The sequence below is a fragment of the Zootoca vivipara genome, chromosome 11 (assembly GCF_965207765.1).
Source record: "Zootoca vivipara chromosome 11, rZooViv2.hap1.1, whole genome shotgun sequence".
In the NCBI taxonomy this organism is placed as follows: domain Eukaryota; kingdom Metazoa; phylum Chordata; class Lepidosauria; order Squamata; family Lacertidae; genus Zootoca; species Zootoca vivipara.
Genome location: NC_142594.1, coordinates 31122186 through 31139560, shown reverse-complemented (window position 1 = coordinate 31139560; position 17375 = coordinate 31122186). Strand labels below are relative to the sequence as shown.

The window sequence follows — 17375 nt, the reverse complement described above, 5'->3', positions numbered from 1 at the left end:
CCTTATGTATTTTAGAACTTCTCAAGGTTGTTATTTATAAACAGTGTCTTAAAAGCTAAGCACATTTCCTAACAGGGAAACATGACTCCTTGCCCTTATCCAAACATGCGTCATACCTGTTTTTGTGCATCCATTATGGCTCACTCTTTTTAAATAAAACTTCCTCTTTAAGGCTGCTCTGCAGAAATATTGAGTGCAATGTTTACCAACTAGTGCTGAGCAATGCATTTTCATTTGGATGGCTCTGGCTGCATGGGAATCCTATTGAGATAATTGGTGGCATAAGTCTATCAGCAAGGACCAGTAGACTGCCCCTGCTGATGCAAACATAAAGAACAAGGATAGATTTTTTTCCAGGTCACAACCTGAAAAATGAATTATAGAATGAATTTCTATAATTTAAATATAGCAGGGGAGGCTGTAACCAGATGACCTGGACACTTGCTCACTGTGATAGCCAGAGTATCCAACTTGTTCCCATCTGCATAGGGCCACCTCTGCATTTGCAAATCAGCACTACTGTACATGGGTTCTGTTTGTTTTTTTGTTTACACTGAAGTGTGATTGAATGCTGAGAAATTGTAAATACAATGTAGGGAGATTTAAAAATATCTAAATGTTCGGTGTTTAGACCTTGTTATGGCTCCAATTAATTCCTGGTCACAGCTCGACTAATTATGGAGCAAATTAGCTTTCCACTTTAAAACCTTTCACATTTATTCAGTTCTCATTTTAATCCCTTACTGTTCTAAGTGAGACTATCCAGAATTTTCCATCTCTGATTATAAGTCTTCTGTTAATCTCCACTTTACATTTATTAATGGAAATTTAGACCCATTTGTTTTAGTACATTCTGAACCCATTAGATGTTCAAGTGTCCTTTCAACTAATCTGGGAAGAACCTTATGCTAGACCTAGTAGACGTCAGCGAGTTGATTATTATGGTGCTTACAGGCTAATATTAGACCACTTGCACTCAGCTGCTTGATTGGAGGTTTTAAGAAATAGTGAGGCATGCCATTTGACAAACTACGTCTGCACGTAGTACTTTTCCTGCATGAGGGAGCCATGTGGCAAGAGGGTAAATCAAAAGGCCATGTTAAGAAAAGAAGACCTATAGTATTAGGTAGGTGACTTTTAAAGGACGCATATTATTTTAATCAAACAGGGAGTTATAAATTCCAACATGAAAGCAGGGCATGTGTTCTACCATGTGGAGTCTTACAATCCAACATTTAGCAAACTCCTTGTATGTGATGAGAAAGCAGTTCATTTGAGAGGTAAAGTGTAAGCATTCCCCCCTCCAATTGATGCAAAATATTATAAAAATGACAAATCCACATTGCAGTAATGGTAAGGCTATCTTACCAGGAAAAGGAAAAGGTATCTGATGAAACTGGTAGACGGGGTCAAATCTGCTTGTTTGTGGAGATAGAAGCCGGGAGTAATTTAGCAAAAGTAACAACCAGATTTTTTATTTTGTATTTAAATGAAACCACAAGGTTCTTTCTGTTAATACCTCCAGGAGACAAACAACCTGAAATTATTGAACCTTTTAGATTTTTCATTGTAAAGGAGGTATCACTGATGTACATGGGCTTGTGTCTGTCAATACAGTATTATTCAGATTGGCCAAAGGTTGCAAATTTTCCAGGATAGGCAGGATTTGCTGCCATAGTGTACTTTGCTTTTTAAAGCGTTAGCTACTTTCAAAGGGCAGTTAAGTGTTGCTATATCTGCTGACGCCACCAGTCTGGACAAGAAATGGTATTGGTTATGAAAATTATTACTGCTGTGTAGGCTACAGTAGCAACTTTGCAAATACCAATGATTCCTATATGAAAAGATTACACATTTGTAATCCACAGCAGTTTGAGCACCCATTAAATATGAGTCAGGAAACTCATTCGCTTTATCACTGGCATAAAGAGAGAGGAAGTGACACCGCAGTATGTAAGCCTTGAAATAACAATTTAACTCAGCTATTTCCAATTCCCTCTTTTATCTCCCCCCTCTTTGTTCATAGTGTGTGTTGAATATTAAAAATAACTCATTTATTTGCAGAAATTAATTTTGCAGACAAATTATATCCGTTAAACATTAGTGACAGCAAAGGTTAATGCAGCAGCAATCAGAATGTGCAAATGGAAAATATAAGCTGCTTCCTGTGGCAGTAATAAGGATACACAAGAAAGCTGAGTGCACACCTCACTTTCGTTAACTCCTCTTGTGTGTTCTGCATGGATTGTTCCTCATCTGCAGGATGCTGCATGCACAACTCCAGGGTTGCCAGACTTCCAGGTCCAGCCTGAAGTCTCCGGTTTGACCCCCTCCAGGTGGCAGGTGAAGGCTTGAAGCTCTAGGTGGTCAAGAGTGCCTTAAAAAAATGTATATTATTAAGTCGACTGTGAGTGCAGCTTACAAGCTTCAGCCTGGTAGGAGCTAGCTACAAATGATAGCATACACCCCCCTCTCTGTGTGTACACATACTCTTCTCAATTCCTCTCATTTAACCTCAATCTGCAGGGCCCACCCCTGTGACTTCACCAGGGGCAGCCACCAGCTTCCAGGATTGGGCCCAGAAATCTCAGGGTCTGAGATACTGAGGGTTGATCTAGCAACCTTGTACAGCTCCCTTGTGAAAAACTGCAATTTTCATCTGTTTTCTCCACATTTTGCATTCTACTGCAAACTAATGTAAGAATTACAGCTATACTATGCTGATGTGCAACGAGGAGACGCTCCATTTTGAAACCACCCAGCTGTATGAAAAATTATACAACCACCACCACCACCACCTACCCAGCTACTCCTGTGCTGGGATGCGGGTGGCGCTGTGGGTTAAACCACTGAGCCTAGGGCTTGCTGATCAGAAGGTTGGTGGTTCGAATCCCCGCGACAGGGTGAGCTCCTGTTGTTTGGTCCCTGCTCCTGCCTACCTAGCAGTTCAAAGGCACATCAAAGTGCAAGTAGATAAATAGGTACTGTTCTGACGGGAAGGTAAACGGTGTTTCTGTGCGCTATTCTGGTTCGCCAGCAGCGGCTTAGTCATGCTGGTCACATGACCCGGAAGCTGTATGCCGGCTCCCTTGGCCAGTAAAGCAAGATGAGCGCCGCAACCCCAGAGTTGTCTGCAACTGGACCTAACGGTCGGGGGTCCCTTTATCTTTACAGTACTTTACCTTTGATATTCTATGCTAGGAACCACTGGCACTGGCCCTTTAGACTGAAACTCCAGGAACTTCCTGTTGTCTCTAGGGACCAGATTTCATGAGCATCTATACTGACAAAGAAGCCTTACATGATTGGGTGCAAGGATTGCTATGGAAGGTGTAAAGTCGTGGCATGAATGAATCAATTTATTAGTCACAGATCAGAAATATACAGACATATACAGTGATAGAGAACATGTACAGTAAATATACATAGGTTAAAATTAAGCTCTATAAGCTAGAGCACGGTAAATAATACAGATATAAAACAATTAAAATATGTAGGTTAATGCCTTAACTGCTAATTTAAAATATGCCTGTAAGACATTGGCCATTAGATTTATTAAAGCTTGTCTCAGTTTTATAGCAGCAAAGCTTGTCTCAGTTTTATAGCAGCAGCACAGAATTTGGCCACTTTTAAGGGTAATCTCTGGTTCCCTGTCCTCTATAATAGATATAAAATATCTATTAGATATTTTAAGTAGTGGTCATCAGATCTTCTCGGGGTTCATTGCATGATTGTAGTGATACCGGTAAATATTGAATGTATGTCCCTATGGTAATGATGAATAAATGAATCACATAACACCAACCCGGGCCTGACTGCACTGACTGCTAATTAGCCTCTGGGTCCAATTCCAACAATTTATTTCGGTCACTGACCAGAATGCAAACATATACAACAACAGAGAGCATACAAGTATAAATAGATTAAAAGTAAGCCCTATGAGCTGATACACAATAAATAATTCAGATACAAAACAGCTAAAATATATAAATTAAAACCTTGACTGCTAATTTAAAACATATTAAGACATTGGCCATTAGATTCATTCAAAGCTTGTCTCCTTAATTTTATAGCAGCAGCAGCAGCAGCAGCAGCACAGAATTTAGCCACTTTTAAGGTAATCTCTGATTCCTTGTCCTCTATTAAGTATTTTAAGTAGTAATCATCAGTTCTGCTTGGAATAATATTGTGGCATTGTTCCAGAACCTTGCTGTTGCATCATGATGGTGGCACAACACCTCTGTCAGTGTCACCTTGCATCTCTGTCTATTGCAATAAGCAGTTAATATGGGATTATTTTATTTATTTTGTTTTGACTATGGCAGACCAACACGGCTACCTATCTGAAAACAGAAGTGTAGGTTTGCTCACTGGCTTTACACACAGTGCAACTGTAGCTACATTTCATCAAGCTGATATCTATTCAGTTGCAATTATACTGTATACATATACAGGATCAGGTGCCTGTCTGATAGCACACAAAGCATTAGTAAATAAGTATCACGATGAGTTTCATTCTGTGTTCTATTTTTAACCTTTCACGACCATAGCAAAGGGAAACAGGTGTGAAAACAACTACGGTACCTCTTAGGCAGCTCATCTTCATTCAAGCAGGATAAGTGTAAACAGATATGCCTTCCATTAGGGGAAAACCTAATAAAGCCAAATGGCATGAAATCACAAGTATGAGCTCAAGCAGACCAAAATCTAACTCCTAGGGGAGCCTTGTCAGCAATATCCCATTTCACCTCAAATAGGTGTTATTAAGAATGTGCTTTGGGGAGCCACAGAAAAGCAGTATGTAGTGTTACGTTATGACAATGCTTCCTGAAGAGAGAGAGAGAGAACAGTGTAACATTGAAACAAACAGATGTTCCAGACCTGGAGGCAAAGAATAATGTCAGAATTTTATGCTCACAATTTGCAAAGATGCTGAGTGGAATGTACTGTTTCTGATCTATGAAGTTTCTTGTCAGGGAGGGTTCTTCCTAGCCCCCCCCCCCAGTGCTGTGTTTCTGCCTCACTGCCCTATTCTGCCTAGGTCAGGGGTAACAAATGTGGTGCCTCCAGATGTTGTTGGACTCCAACTTCCATCAGCCACAGGCAGCATGTCCAGTGGTTAGGGATGATGGGAATTGTAGTCCAACAACATCTGTAGAGCACCCCTGTTGACTGCCCTTGATTTACACACTGGTTCCAGTGCATTTTGCTACCCTATCCATCTATCCACAAACTTCCAAGTTTGCTGAAATATTTACTGAGAACAATACATCTTCAGAACTTATACTGTACCTCTCCCCATTAGACAATGGCTTTGTCACAATTTGAGATTTTTCCTAAATCATTTTCATAAACAAATTTCATAGCGGAATTAGGACTAGTCTGACACACTTGGCCACAATGTGCTGCTGCTGCTGCTGCTGCTGCTACTAGGCCAACAATTGTCAGGTGATACAAGGAGCCAATAGGATTCCACCTGGCCTATGAGAACCTTTAAAATGTAGGATTTGTGGCAGAGTACTGCCATAGTTAACTTAATGGATAATTTGTGTCAAAGAAGTACAGGCAACTCCCAATGTACCCCACCCCATTCTGCCCCTTTTTGTGATGTTCCTGTGACTTCTTGGGTCACTTCTGGGTTTAGCGTGATGTGTGTGGTTGCACTTGTTGTAAAAATTTGCAGAGCTACACGGTCCTAGAATTAAGTGGATCCTTGACCCAGGAAGAGTCCAGGTATCCTGGCAGGCAGACGAAGTTTGAGCGTCTCCTGCCTACCAAATAACAGAGGCCAAACCAGGACGTACGAAGCAAGGTACTTTATTAATTAAATAATAAAGCTATTGCAATAGCGATCCGTCCACACAAGCAAGTTGAAGTGAAGGGACCCCGAACAAAGGAAGCTTCACAAATTTATAGGTTTCATTTCCAATAGTACAGAATTGCATAAAAGGTGGGGAAATGGGTTCTGGGAGGGGGTAATCGCGAGAGGACAAAGGGGTTGATGGAATTCTTGATGTAAGATATCATGGTGATAGTCCAGGTAATGATTATGCATGTCTCCTTATTGTTTGACAGGAAGACTCTGCGGATGTGGGAAGATTGTTGATAACACCTGTTTATCAAATAAAATTGTTGTTCTCACTGAAAGTGTGTATTTGAGTCGTGCTCTTTTAGACTGGCTAGGTGGCAGTGTGGTATCAAGAAGAAGTGGAAACAGTCCGTAAAATATGTTGTGCCACAGAGGTGCCTATTAACTTGCAACAAAGTTTATACAAATATTCAACGTTTGCAATAGAGAGAAAAGACTACACTTAAAGTTAAAGAAGAAGAAGATATTATACAGTAACTAATAATACACAGAGAGGATACAATTCTAACAGCGGTAAAACGTTCACAGTTCAGAGCGATGTTTGACAGCTTATAACATTTTATCAAGGACAACGAACTAAAAGCTTAGAAGGGTGCATAAGTGGAAACCTTTGCAAATAGTAGAGTCAAACAATTAATTCTTCAGGATGGCAGGATTTTTTAAACAGGTACAATTTGATAGAAAGGTTCAAGGTATCAGTGCAAGGTTATATTATTGCGGTTTCGTAAATAGATACAGTTTCATACAGAGTAGAGAATAGGGAGATGCATCGGGTAACATGATAGAGGACACCATAACATTACTAAAGGAACAACGGAATAGTTTATTAGGGATAAATATATATATCTTAAAAAGGTCCATGGTTCAGCTGAATCTGGGTCATGAAAAGTACAAGGGAGGGCACCTCAGGCGGGGATTTGGGAGGGTGGAAGTTCCGAGAATGGGTGATCGTTATCGTTTTTGGTTATCTGGCTGGAGGTGCGATTATGCAAGTTTCCATGTGGGTGTGAGACAGGATTTAGCAATGGGTTATGTAAAAGGGTGCGTGTGTTTTCCAAGAGGTCTGGAGGAACTGTCTGGGTCAGCAGGGGATTAATTTACCTTGATACGGCAGAATAGGCTTCTCTTGACTTTTGAACCATGAAGTCAAGAAAATGGCTTCTCTCTGGCTAAACTGTCCCCTCTCTGTACATTGGTAGTCTCGTAATGCATGGGGGCAAATTCCTCTTACCCTGCCCCTTATAACATTTCCCCTCTCTGCGGATTAATTTTTAAGTAATTAAAAATTATTTCCGCACACCGGGGTAATGTACTCCCCACTCCCAAGGTGGAACATCGGTACTATCTCGGGGAACTCAGGGGAAGGACATAACGGAGCTTGAAAGGAGGTTGGGGAGGGCTTTTGTCTGCGGGGAGTTAACATAGCCGGGAAACATTGGAGGCAACAGCAAAGGGAGGTAAGGAGGAGGATCAAAGATAGAGCTAGAAAAAGGGTGCCTTTCACGATTTCCCTGAGCCAGGAGGCATTGGGAAGCCACGACCAGATATCCCAGTCTGAGACCCCTTCATTCTGCACCTCGTGGAGATCTTTTGTTAGGGAATCGATGGCTCGGAGGTGTGCTGTTATATTCAGGGTCTGATCGGATACATACATACAGCACTCCGCCCCGATGAGCTTACAGGTCCCGCCCTGCGCTGACAGGAGGAGATCAAGAGCCAAGCGGTTCTGAATAGAGAGGGATCGGACCTGAGTGAGTTCTGTTAACACTGCTAGCGTGGCGGCCTCAGATTCATTGATGAACCGCAACAAAATATCCGTTAGTTTTAAGATGTCCATATGGTTCGAGAAAGCCCCATAGGCTGGGAACACTGCGCGGAGCCAGGTCTCTGCCTTTGCCTTAGGTTTTAACGGGGTAGTCGGGGACCTCCTGTTTCTCAAGCGGCCGGTAGGTAAGTCCTGGGTTACCCGGAACCCTGGGTGTATGTGGCCGAGGAAGCAGGATCCTCTCATGTGAATACTGACCCACGTATAACCTCGGGAGGAACAGAGCCAGAATAGCCCGCTGAGGGGTTTCCCAATTCGTCCGGTGCTAAAGGCTTCTATGAGACCGTCAATGGGTGATTCTTGAATGAACGGGAACAAGACGGCTGTCAGGGCAGACTTGAGATCAGGGTAAGAACGGGAATGCGTGTGATTCCTGACTAAGGTGAGGTCCTCTCCGGGGTTTATTAAGATCGTAACGGGGCATTTGCTAGAACCCACATGGCTTCCAGTTCCTGTAAATTCTCTACAAATGGGTCCTTGGGACTCACCACTCAGGTATATATACTGTGAAGTGGGCTTTAAGAAAGTAAGGTTCCGGTTCAGGAGGTAGGTACTCTTATACTGTTGGAGGGTGAGGGGGTTTGCAACGAAAGGCACTCCCTGCTCTATGTGGGATGGGATATGGGTGCAGATCCAGCAGTCAGTTAAATTCGTGGCATGGGCGGCCCGCTGAAGGAGCTGGACGTACGTATTACTTTGCCATGCAGAGATATCGGAAATGCGCGGGGGCAAGGGAAGTCCTGTAAGGTTGACGTTTCTAGGGGCAGTGCCGAGGGGCTGTAAAGGGTCCTGTCGGTGGAGTAAGTGTAGGTCAGTTGAGACTCCCCCGCATCTCTGGGGTCCTACATGGTCCCATTCCGTACTAGCCCCACCTCCAACTGAGTGTAACCATCCCTCGACATACCTATTTCCTTCCCAGGTTGATGCCGTCCCTATGTCCCATATACAACAAAATTTTCGAACGCAGATACCTTGAATGGTCGTAGCAGTGGATGGATTGGTACACATGAATCCATAAGTCCAAAAGTCATAATGCATAGAGTCCGTGTATTCCCCCCAAAGTCCTTGTCCTTGTTCTGCGGGGTCAAAAGTCTTAATAGTGGTGCCCCATTGGGTCTGATGAGAAGTTCCATTGTGGCAAGTTAACCGGTTCCAGGAATGGTCAAGGGTAAAGAAAGCACGTCCCAATATAGAGAAGGAGGCAGACCTTATAAGTAATTCCCAGGTTTGGGTGCCTCGCAGTTGGGGTCGAAAGGCATGTGGTAGCCACCTCTTAGTTCCGGGAAGGCAGAATTTGAAGTCTCCAAGGTTGTTCAAGGAAGTAGGGTCAGAGGAGTCGACGGTCCGATGATCCAGGAAGAAGAACTCAGAAGGATTTTCTCCACAATTGAGCTGCTGGGCTGCGACGTAGGTGATGAAGGCGAGACAGTATCCCAGGAGCAGGGTCCGGTCCATCTCACGGGTTGGCAGAGGCGAAAATCTGTATAAAAATAAAGAAAGAACTCGACAGACACGATACAGTTAGGGAAGGGAGGGGGTGGTGGTTTTTGGGTTTGAGAAAGATAAGGGAGGAGGGTGGGAAAACTGGGTTGGGTTTTGGGAAGGTGGTATGAGAAAGGGAAGGTAAAACAAAAACTGGGGTTTCAGGTCCCGCTCCCGGTGTCGTGGCATTTCTGTTTCCGGAACTGCATTCGTATGGGTGGATGATCTGGGTCGTCTGGTTCAGGTACTACAAGGATCTTTGACATCCACTTCTCCAGGTCTCCTTGGTCACCTTCCTTGGCTGTTATTGGGATCGAGGTGGGTTCCTCGGGAGGGTCTTGGGGGGATTCGATGGCTGGCGCGGGATTGTCGAGTGGGACGGTGTCTTCGGTGGAGTTGATGGAAGATGGGGAGGTCCTTGCAACGTCACCCAGGTCGTTGGGGTTTGGTGCGGACTTACAGAAGGTGTGATGAATCCAGGCAGAACGTTCAGAGACCTTGATTGCAGTTGGGGTCGTCAGGAGAATCTGGTAGGGTCCTTCCCACTGGGGTTGTAAGGTGGCTCGCCTGTAAGTTTTAACCCAAATCCACTGTCCAGGCGTGAAGGAGTGAGCATCGACATCAAGGGGAACATTCTGACAGGTTGCTGCATAATGGTGTAGTTTCTTTAGTTGTCGTTGTAATTGTGTAACATATACAGTCAGTTCGTTTTCCCCAGTCTCTAGCTCAGAGACGGGGAGTTGGGTGGTATGAGTCGGGGAGGGTCTGGCGAACAGGAGTTCATAGGGAGATAGTTTCAAGAGTCCTCTCGGCTGGCTACGAATATTATGTAGGACTAACGGAAGAGCATTTATCCATTTTAGCCCGGTAGCCTTACAGATTTTTCCCAATTGGGTTTTTATAAGTCCATTCATCCGCTCCGTCTGACCTGAAGAGGCCGGATGGTACGGGGTGTGGAGTTCCCATTTAATTCCAAATGCCTTGGTGACAGACTGAACTACCTCTGCAGCGAAATGTGTCCCACGGTCAGAGTCTAATCGACGTGGAACTCCGTATCTGGGAATTATTTCCTGCATGAGGATTTTGGCAACGGTTTGAGCATTTGCTCGTTTGCATGGAAAAGCTTCTGGCCAACCTGAAAGTCGGTCTGTTATGACAAGTAATTGTTTAAACCCCATACAGTTCGGGAGTTCTGCAAAATCTAGTTGTAGGCTTTCAAAGGGTATATATGCCCAAGGTCTAGACCCTGGTGGTTTGCGTGGTTCTTGTTTTGGGTTGAATCCGGCGCAGATGGTGCAATTTTTGGATACTGCCTTCGCAAATTGGTGTGCACCTGGGGCATACCAATGCCTAAGGATGCTGTCTGCTAGGCGGTTTGCTCCCCAGTGTGTGAAATTGTGTAAAACCCGGAGGTGGCGGGGTACCCAGGCTTTAGGCATTGCTAGACGTCCGTCCGGCAAAACCCACGCATTGTCCCTTTGGTGTGCCCCCAGTTGTTGCCATGAGCTTATTTCTTCTACACTAGCGGTGCGATACATTCGATTGAAGTCTACATCGGCTGGAACTAAGATGGCTTGAAATTCATTTTCATACATTTCCCCTCTCATGGCCGCTGCCTTCTGGGCAGCGGCGTCCGCAATACTATTCCCTAAGGAGACAAAGTCCGTGCCATTTGTGTGTGCTTTGCAGTGTATTACTGAGATGGCCTTCGGGAAATGTATGGAGTCCATTAGTCTTTTCACTAGCGGTGCGTGAGAGATTTGTGTTCCTGCAGCTGTTAGGAATCCCCTCTGTTTCCAGAGGGTACCCGTAGCGTGTACCAGTCCGAAACAATATTTGGAATCAGTATAGATATTTACGCGCTTGCCTTCACTCAATTCGCAAGCTCTGATAAGGGCAATAAGCTCAGCTGCCTGCGCACTGTAGCGCGGGTTTATAGGTGCAGCTTCTAGGATGGTGTCGTGTGTTACCACAGCGTACCCAGTTTGTCTTGTTCCAGCCACGACCTTGGAACTTCCATCTGTAAAGATTGAGATATCTGGGTTTTCCAAGGGAAGGTGGTCTAAATCTTCCCGTGGCCTTTCGGCCAAGCGGACTGCTAAGGTGCAATCGTGATGGGGGGTCCCGTCGTCGGGCAGAGGCAGTAGGGTGGCTGGATTTAGGGTATTGACTCTTTTAATGCGCACGTTGGATGGTGTGAGCAGGGCAGCTTCGTACTGATTTAGTCGTTCGTTACTAAAATGTTGACAGTTTCGTAAGTTTAACAAGGTGGCTACAGCATGTGGTACATTTAGGATTAGTTCTTGATTTTGAACGATTTCTAGGGCTCTGTCCACTAATTCCGCAGCGGCAGCAATTGCCCTGAGGCAACCTACAGTCCCCTTAGCTACCGGGTCTAATTGAATACTGTAGTAGGCGACAGGACGTTCCTGGCCTCTGAAGGTTTGTGTCAGAACTCCGGAGGCTACCCCTTTCTGTTCATGCACGAACAGCGAAAAGGGGAGACGGTAGTCTGGCAATCCTAAGGCTGGAGCGGACCTCAGTTCCCTTTTGATAGTTTCAAAATTTTGTAGGCTTTCTTTGGACCATTCAAGGGGTTCTGGTTCGTCCTTATTAGTCATCTTTACAAGGGGTTTGGTTAATTCTCCATACCCTGGGATCCATGACCTGCAAAATCCGCTCATTCCTAGAAACCCGCGGAGCTGTTTCTTGGTCTTTGGCAGGGGAACCTTAGCTATAGCATCTACTCTTTCAGTTGTCAAAGCTCTTGTTCCGTGGCCAATTATGTGGCCCAAGTATTTTACTTCAGTTTGGCAATATTGTAGTTTTTTTGGTGAGACCTTGTGGCCCTTGTCGGCAAGGGCGGTTAGTAGATGGACGGTGTCCATGTGGCAATTAGTTGCGGAGGTGGAGCAAATTATCAAGTCATCTACATATATTAAAAGGGAGGAGCCAGCAGGAAAGGAGAGGTCTTGTAGGTCCCTATGCAATGCACAAGCAAAAATTGTTGGGCTCTCTACATATCCCTGTGGGAGTCTAGTCCAAGTCAGCTGTCCTTTTTCCCACGTAAAGGCGAACAGAAATTGGCTTTTCTCATGCACTCTTATGGAAAAGAAGGCGGAGCATAAATCAATGACACTGAAATATGTACTATCTGGTGGGATTCCGGTCAAAATTGTATTAGGGTTGGCGGTGATGGCGTGGCGGGGTATCACAAAGTTGTTGATAATTCTGAGGTCTTGGACAAGCCTGTATTTAACTGGGGCACCCGGGGGTGATGGCTTGCGTACCGGCAGGAGTGGACTATTGCATGGGCTGACGCAGGGAACAAGGATGCCTTGATCCATAAAATCCTGTATCATTGGCCTCAATCCTTCTATTGCCTCCTGCGGCAAGGGGTACTGTTTGATGGAGGGGTATGGGACATCAGTGCGGTATTTAATAACAACGGGATCTGCCGATTTTAAGAGTCCCACAGAGGTATTAGTATTTCCCCATAGGTGAACTGGTACCTTGTCAATCAGAGGGGTTGGTATTTCTAAATCAGTCAGGTTTTCTTCCTTTAAAATGCCTTGAAAGGAGACTGCCGCCTCTTCTGGCATGTGGAGGTAGATACCCTCAGTGCTGCAAGTTATAGTTGCCTGTAATTTACATAGTAGGTCTCGCCCTAGTAGGTTGACAGGGCTCGGGGTCAGTAGAAATGAGTGCTCAGCAGTCAGGGGCCCTATCGTTACTTTCGCTGGCTCTGAAAGAGCGCATGTCCTGGGGATCCCATCAATGCCCATTATACGTTGTTTTTGCTGACTGGACCTCAGATGACTGTCGTTTAAAGTTGAGAAAGTTGCCCCTGTATCTAGTAAACACTGATACTCATGGCCATCTATGGTGATTGTGCATATGGGGTCATGGGCTGATAATGCAATTGTCGGGCAAACCAGGGCAAGGTTCGAAGGATCCCCGTTTAATTGTCATTGGTTAGTCTCTGAATTAAGAGTGGGTTGCATTTGCTCCTGGTTAAATTCCAGCGGTAGTTGGAATGGGCGCTGATTCTGGAAAGGGTTTGGCGCTATCGGGTTAGGGTTTTGTGCTGCATTGGATCCCATCCCTAGAGCTGGTTTTGGTGCCACGGTATTTAAGAATAATGGACAATTTCGCTTGAAATGCCCTATTTGATTGCAGAAAAAGCATTGAGAGGTGGTCTCTCGATGCTGGACATTGTTAGCCCTTTGGTAAGGAGAGGCTTGTCGATTTGCATGTGCGTTCATCCCTCTAGGTTGTGTGGGAGCCTTTGAATTTCTGAAGGGGTAACTAGGTTGGGGGTTATATGCGGTACTGGCTGCACTCAAAGCCAAGGCGAGGACTCTAGCATCGTCCTCCTTTTCCTTCCTTGCCTCCTTTTTCTTTTTCTCATCCCTTCCATCATAAATGGTTTTCGCAAGCCCGAGGATCTCACTCATGGGTTTCCCTTCATAGGCTACTTGGAGGGAGAGGAATTTTCTGATGTCCGGACAAGCTTGGTCTTTAAAGAAGCTTTTTACCACTACTTGGTTGTCTGGGGTATCAGGATCGATTCCCCCCCATGTCCGAAAGGCGGTTATTAGCCTGGTATAGAAGGCGGTGGGAGTTTCATCAGGTTCTTGGGTTACCTCCCTGATCTTAGTCCAATTTGTAGATTTTTTTCCCGCGAGCCTTATCCCATGTAAGATGGCTTTTCGAAACGCCTTCAGATACCAAATCCCAGGCGTGGTGTTATAGTCCCATTCTGGTTCGGTTCTAAGTTGGGCTGCAGTTAGAGGCTCGATCCCTGCGGGTTTATTGAGTTGGACATCAGGTAATTTTAGGGCTTCTGTTGCTTTCTCTAAGATCTCCTCCCGTTCGGGCTCATTAAAAAGACCATTCAGGAGCATGTGTACGTCTGCCCAGGAGGGATTATGAGTAGAAAAAATAATGGCAATTTTACGATAGCACATGTCAGGATTGTCTTTTAAGGTCGACATCTGCTGAGCCCAATTCAGTAGGTCTGAGGTTAAAAAGGGAACATGGGAATAGACGAAGTTCGTCCCATCTGAAACTGGGACTGACCTTAAGGGATATTGTCCCTGGGTTTTCTCGGTAGCCTCTGGTTCCTTTTCTATGGGGTCTCTTTCCTTTGTGGACGATCCCTTTAATTCCGATAAAACTGTCACTAGTTGCTCCACTAAATTGGTTTCTGGGTCACGACTACGAGTTCTGCTAGCAACAGGACTTAGCTGGGGGGGTACTTCAGCAGGAATTCGGGCTTCGAGGTTGCCCTGAGGTGCTGGACTTAGACTAGGCATGGCAGGAGTTACAGATCCGCCCTCCACTGCACTCCGGGAGTCTTGGACCTCAGCCTCCCGTTGTCTGTTTGCGTTAGAAGGAGATGGTGCCGGGGCTTCGGCAGGGCTGCAGAGCTGGTCTACCGGCTCTTCTATAATTGTTTCCTGGTACGGTGGGGGTCTTGAACTCCTTTCCGTTATTACTGGCATTTGTGGGGTTGTTGGACCTTCAGTCCCTTTAAGAAGGATTTTTGCCTTTTCAAATAAGTTGAGATATCGAATTTGCAAGGGGTATTGGTCTTCCAGTGTTATTCTTAGTGCAGAGATTCGCTGGGCATTAAGGGAACCTCTCGGGATCCATTTTTCCCCCTCTGGATGGTCCGCAGTGACGCGGATCCAGTCTTTCTGACAGAGTCTTTTTAGCCGATTTTTGTCAAGTTTTTCCACCCCAGGTAATTCATGCCAATGTTCGAATATGAATTGTAATGGGCTTTCATCCTCAGAGTCCCCACTTTGGCGAAGCTTCCATTGAGCTTTGCCACGGCTGGGAGTCTGGGACAGGAATTCCTTTGAATTATGCGCACCCATGTTTATTCTGGCTCTTTATACTGCAGTTCTGGGTCCCCGACCCTGTTCCTGGACACTCTTAACTTCCCGAGTCTATGACTCACCCCCACGTCCTTGTGGTGTTCCTGCCTGCCGTTCGCGTGCACTAACTACTAGGCGGCCTGGTGCAGCTAGATACCTAAGGACCCCCTTCTGGTCATCAATTGCCTAGGGTCCTGCAGCAACTTTCCTGCCTCTTACAATCTAATAGAAAGACTACCTGCCCTGGACGCTTGCCCACGCAATGCCGGGTGGTTAGCCTTGGAAGGAAGGTTTTTTGAAAAGAACGGGTGACCTTGCGATCTAGAACAACCCCGTCACTTCCCGGTGGGGATCGGGGGTGTCTAGGGGCGGCTTCACCCGAAGATTAAGAGCAGAGGAATACGGAAAAAAGGTTGGGTAGATTGCTCAGAACTCCTGCGCAGATTGGCAGGAGCGAGCTGGGTCCGTCCTTCTGGGTATTTCGTTTAACGAAAGGACGGATCCCAAAGGCTCTAATTCTTCTTTATCCCTTATGCCTTTACAGCTTAGCTGCAACTAGAGCCCAAGATAAGAAACAGAAAAGGAGAGAACAGTGAAGAGTGAAGTTTTAGAATTTTAGTTGCTGCAGTAATCAGCCCACCGCGTGTCCCCTTTTAATACTCACGACCGATCCTTTCAGTCGAATCCCGTTGTCTCCAGCTTCCCACTGGTTCCTGAAGAAAAAACAGCCTTGTCCCTTTAAACGTTGCTTCGTCCTGGGGGTCCCGCTTGGACTCTCAATTACTACCAAGCGCCTCGGGTCCTGAGGTTGGTTTACCCCCCTGCAAAAGAGGCAAGGGCGCGCTGGGCTCCCCTTCCTCAGTGAACCCGGAGCTCAAGGCAAAACTGGGTCCCCGAAGTGGTCGCCAAACTGTTGTAAAAATTTGCAGAGCTACACGGTCCTAGAATTAAGTGGATCCTTGACCCAGGAAGAGTCCAGGTATCCTGGCAGGCAGACGAAGTTTGAGCGTCTCCTGCCTACCAAATAACAGAGGCCAAACCAGGACGTACGAAGCAAGGTACTTTATTAATTAAATAATAAAGCTATTGCAATAGCGATCCGTCCACACAAGCAAGTTGAAGTGAAGGGACCCCGAACAAAGGAAGCTTCACAAATTTATAGGTTTCATTTCCAATAGTACAGAATTGCATAAAAGGTGGGGAAATGGGTTCTGGGAGGGGGTAATCGCGAGAGGACAAAGGGGTTGATGGAATTCTTGATGTAAGATATCATGGTGATAGTCCAGGTAATGATTATGCATGTCTCCTTATTGTTTGACAGGAAGACTCTGCGGATGTGGGAAGATTGTTGATAACACCTGTTTATCAAATAAAATTGTTGTTCTCACTGAAAGTGTGTATTTGAGTCGTGCTCTTTTAGACTGGCTAGGTGGCAGTGTGGTATCAAGAAGAAGTGGAAACAGTCCGTAAAATATGTTGTGCCACAGAGGTGCCTATTAACTTGCAACAAAGTTTATACAAATATTCAACGTTTGCAATAGAGAGAAAAGACTACACTTAAAGTTAAAGAAGAAGAAGATATTATACAGTAACTAATAATACACAGAGAGGATACAATTCTAACAGCGGTAAAACGTTCACAGTTCAGAGCGATGTTTGACAGCTTATAACATTTTATCAAGGACAACGAACTAAAAGCTTAGAAGGGTGCATAAGTGGAAACCTTTGCAAATAGTAGAGTCAAACAATTAATTCTTCAGGATGGCAGGATTTTTTAAACAGGTACAATTTGATAGAAAGGTTCAAGGTATCAGTGCAAGGTTATATTATTGCGGTTTCGTAAATAGATACAGTTTCATACAGAGTAGAGAATAGGGAGATGCATCGGGTAACATGATAGAGGACACCATAACATTACTAAAGGAACAACGGAATAGTTTATTAGGGATAAATATATATATCTTAAAAAGGTCCATGGTTCAGCTGAATCTGGGTCATGAAAAGTACAAGGGAGGGCACCTCAGGCGGGGATTTGGGAGGGTGGAAGTTCCGAGAATGGGTGATCGTTATCGTTTTTGGTTATCTGGCTGGAGGTGCGATTATGCAAGTTTCCATGTGGGTGTGAGACAGGATTTAGCAATGGGTTATGTAAAAGGGTGCGTGTGTTTCCCAAGAGGTCTGGAGGAACTGTCTGGGTCAGCAGGGGATTAATTTACCTTGATACGGCAGAATAGGCTTCTCTTGACTTTTGAACCATGAAGTCAAGAAAATGGCTTCTCTCTGGCTAAACTGTCCCCTCTCTGTACATTGGTAG

General features: G+C 45.1%; 2 protein-coding genes and 1 long non-coding RNA gene across 7 annotated transcripts in view; 2 read left to right on the top strand and 1 right to left on the bottom strand.

Annotated features, from left to right (window-relative positions):
* The window catches only part of DYNC1I1 (dynein cytoplasmic 1 intermediate chain 1), a 249924-nt gene that overhangs the window by 9763 nt on the left and 222786 nt on the right, over positions 1-17375 (top strand). The window lies entirely within an intron of this gene.
* LOC148684248 (uncharacterized) lies at positions 5675-6150 on the top strand. The gene is made up of 2 exons (XR_015946353.1): positions 5675-5812; positions 6076-6150. It is a non-coding gene; the product is annotated as an uncharacterized LOC148684248 (long non-coding RNA).
* Positions 5802-15858, bottom strand: LOC148684247 (uncharacterized). Its single transcript, XM_088653898.1, has 2 exons — positions 15726-15858; positions 5802-9174 (listed from the first exon to the last, which is right to left on the bottom strand). The coding sequence occupies exon 2, from the start codon at positions 9147-9149 to the stop codon at positions 7149-7151; it is 2001 nt and encodes a 666-aa protein (XP_088510024.1). The 5' UTR covers positions 9150-9174; positions 15726-15858; the 3' UTR covers positions 5802-7148.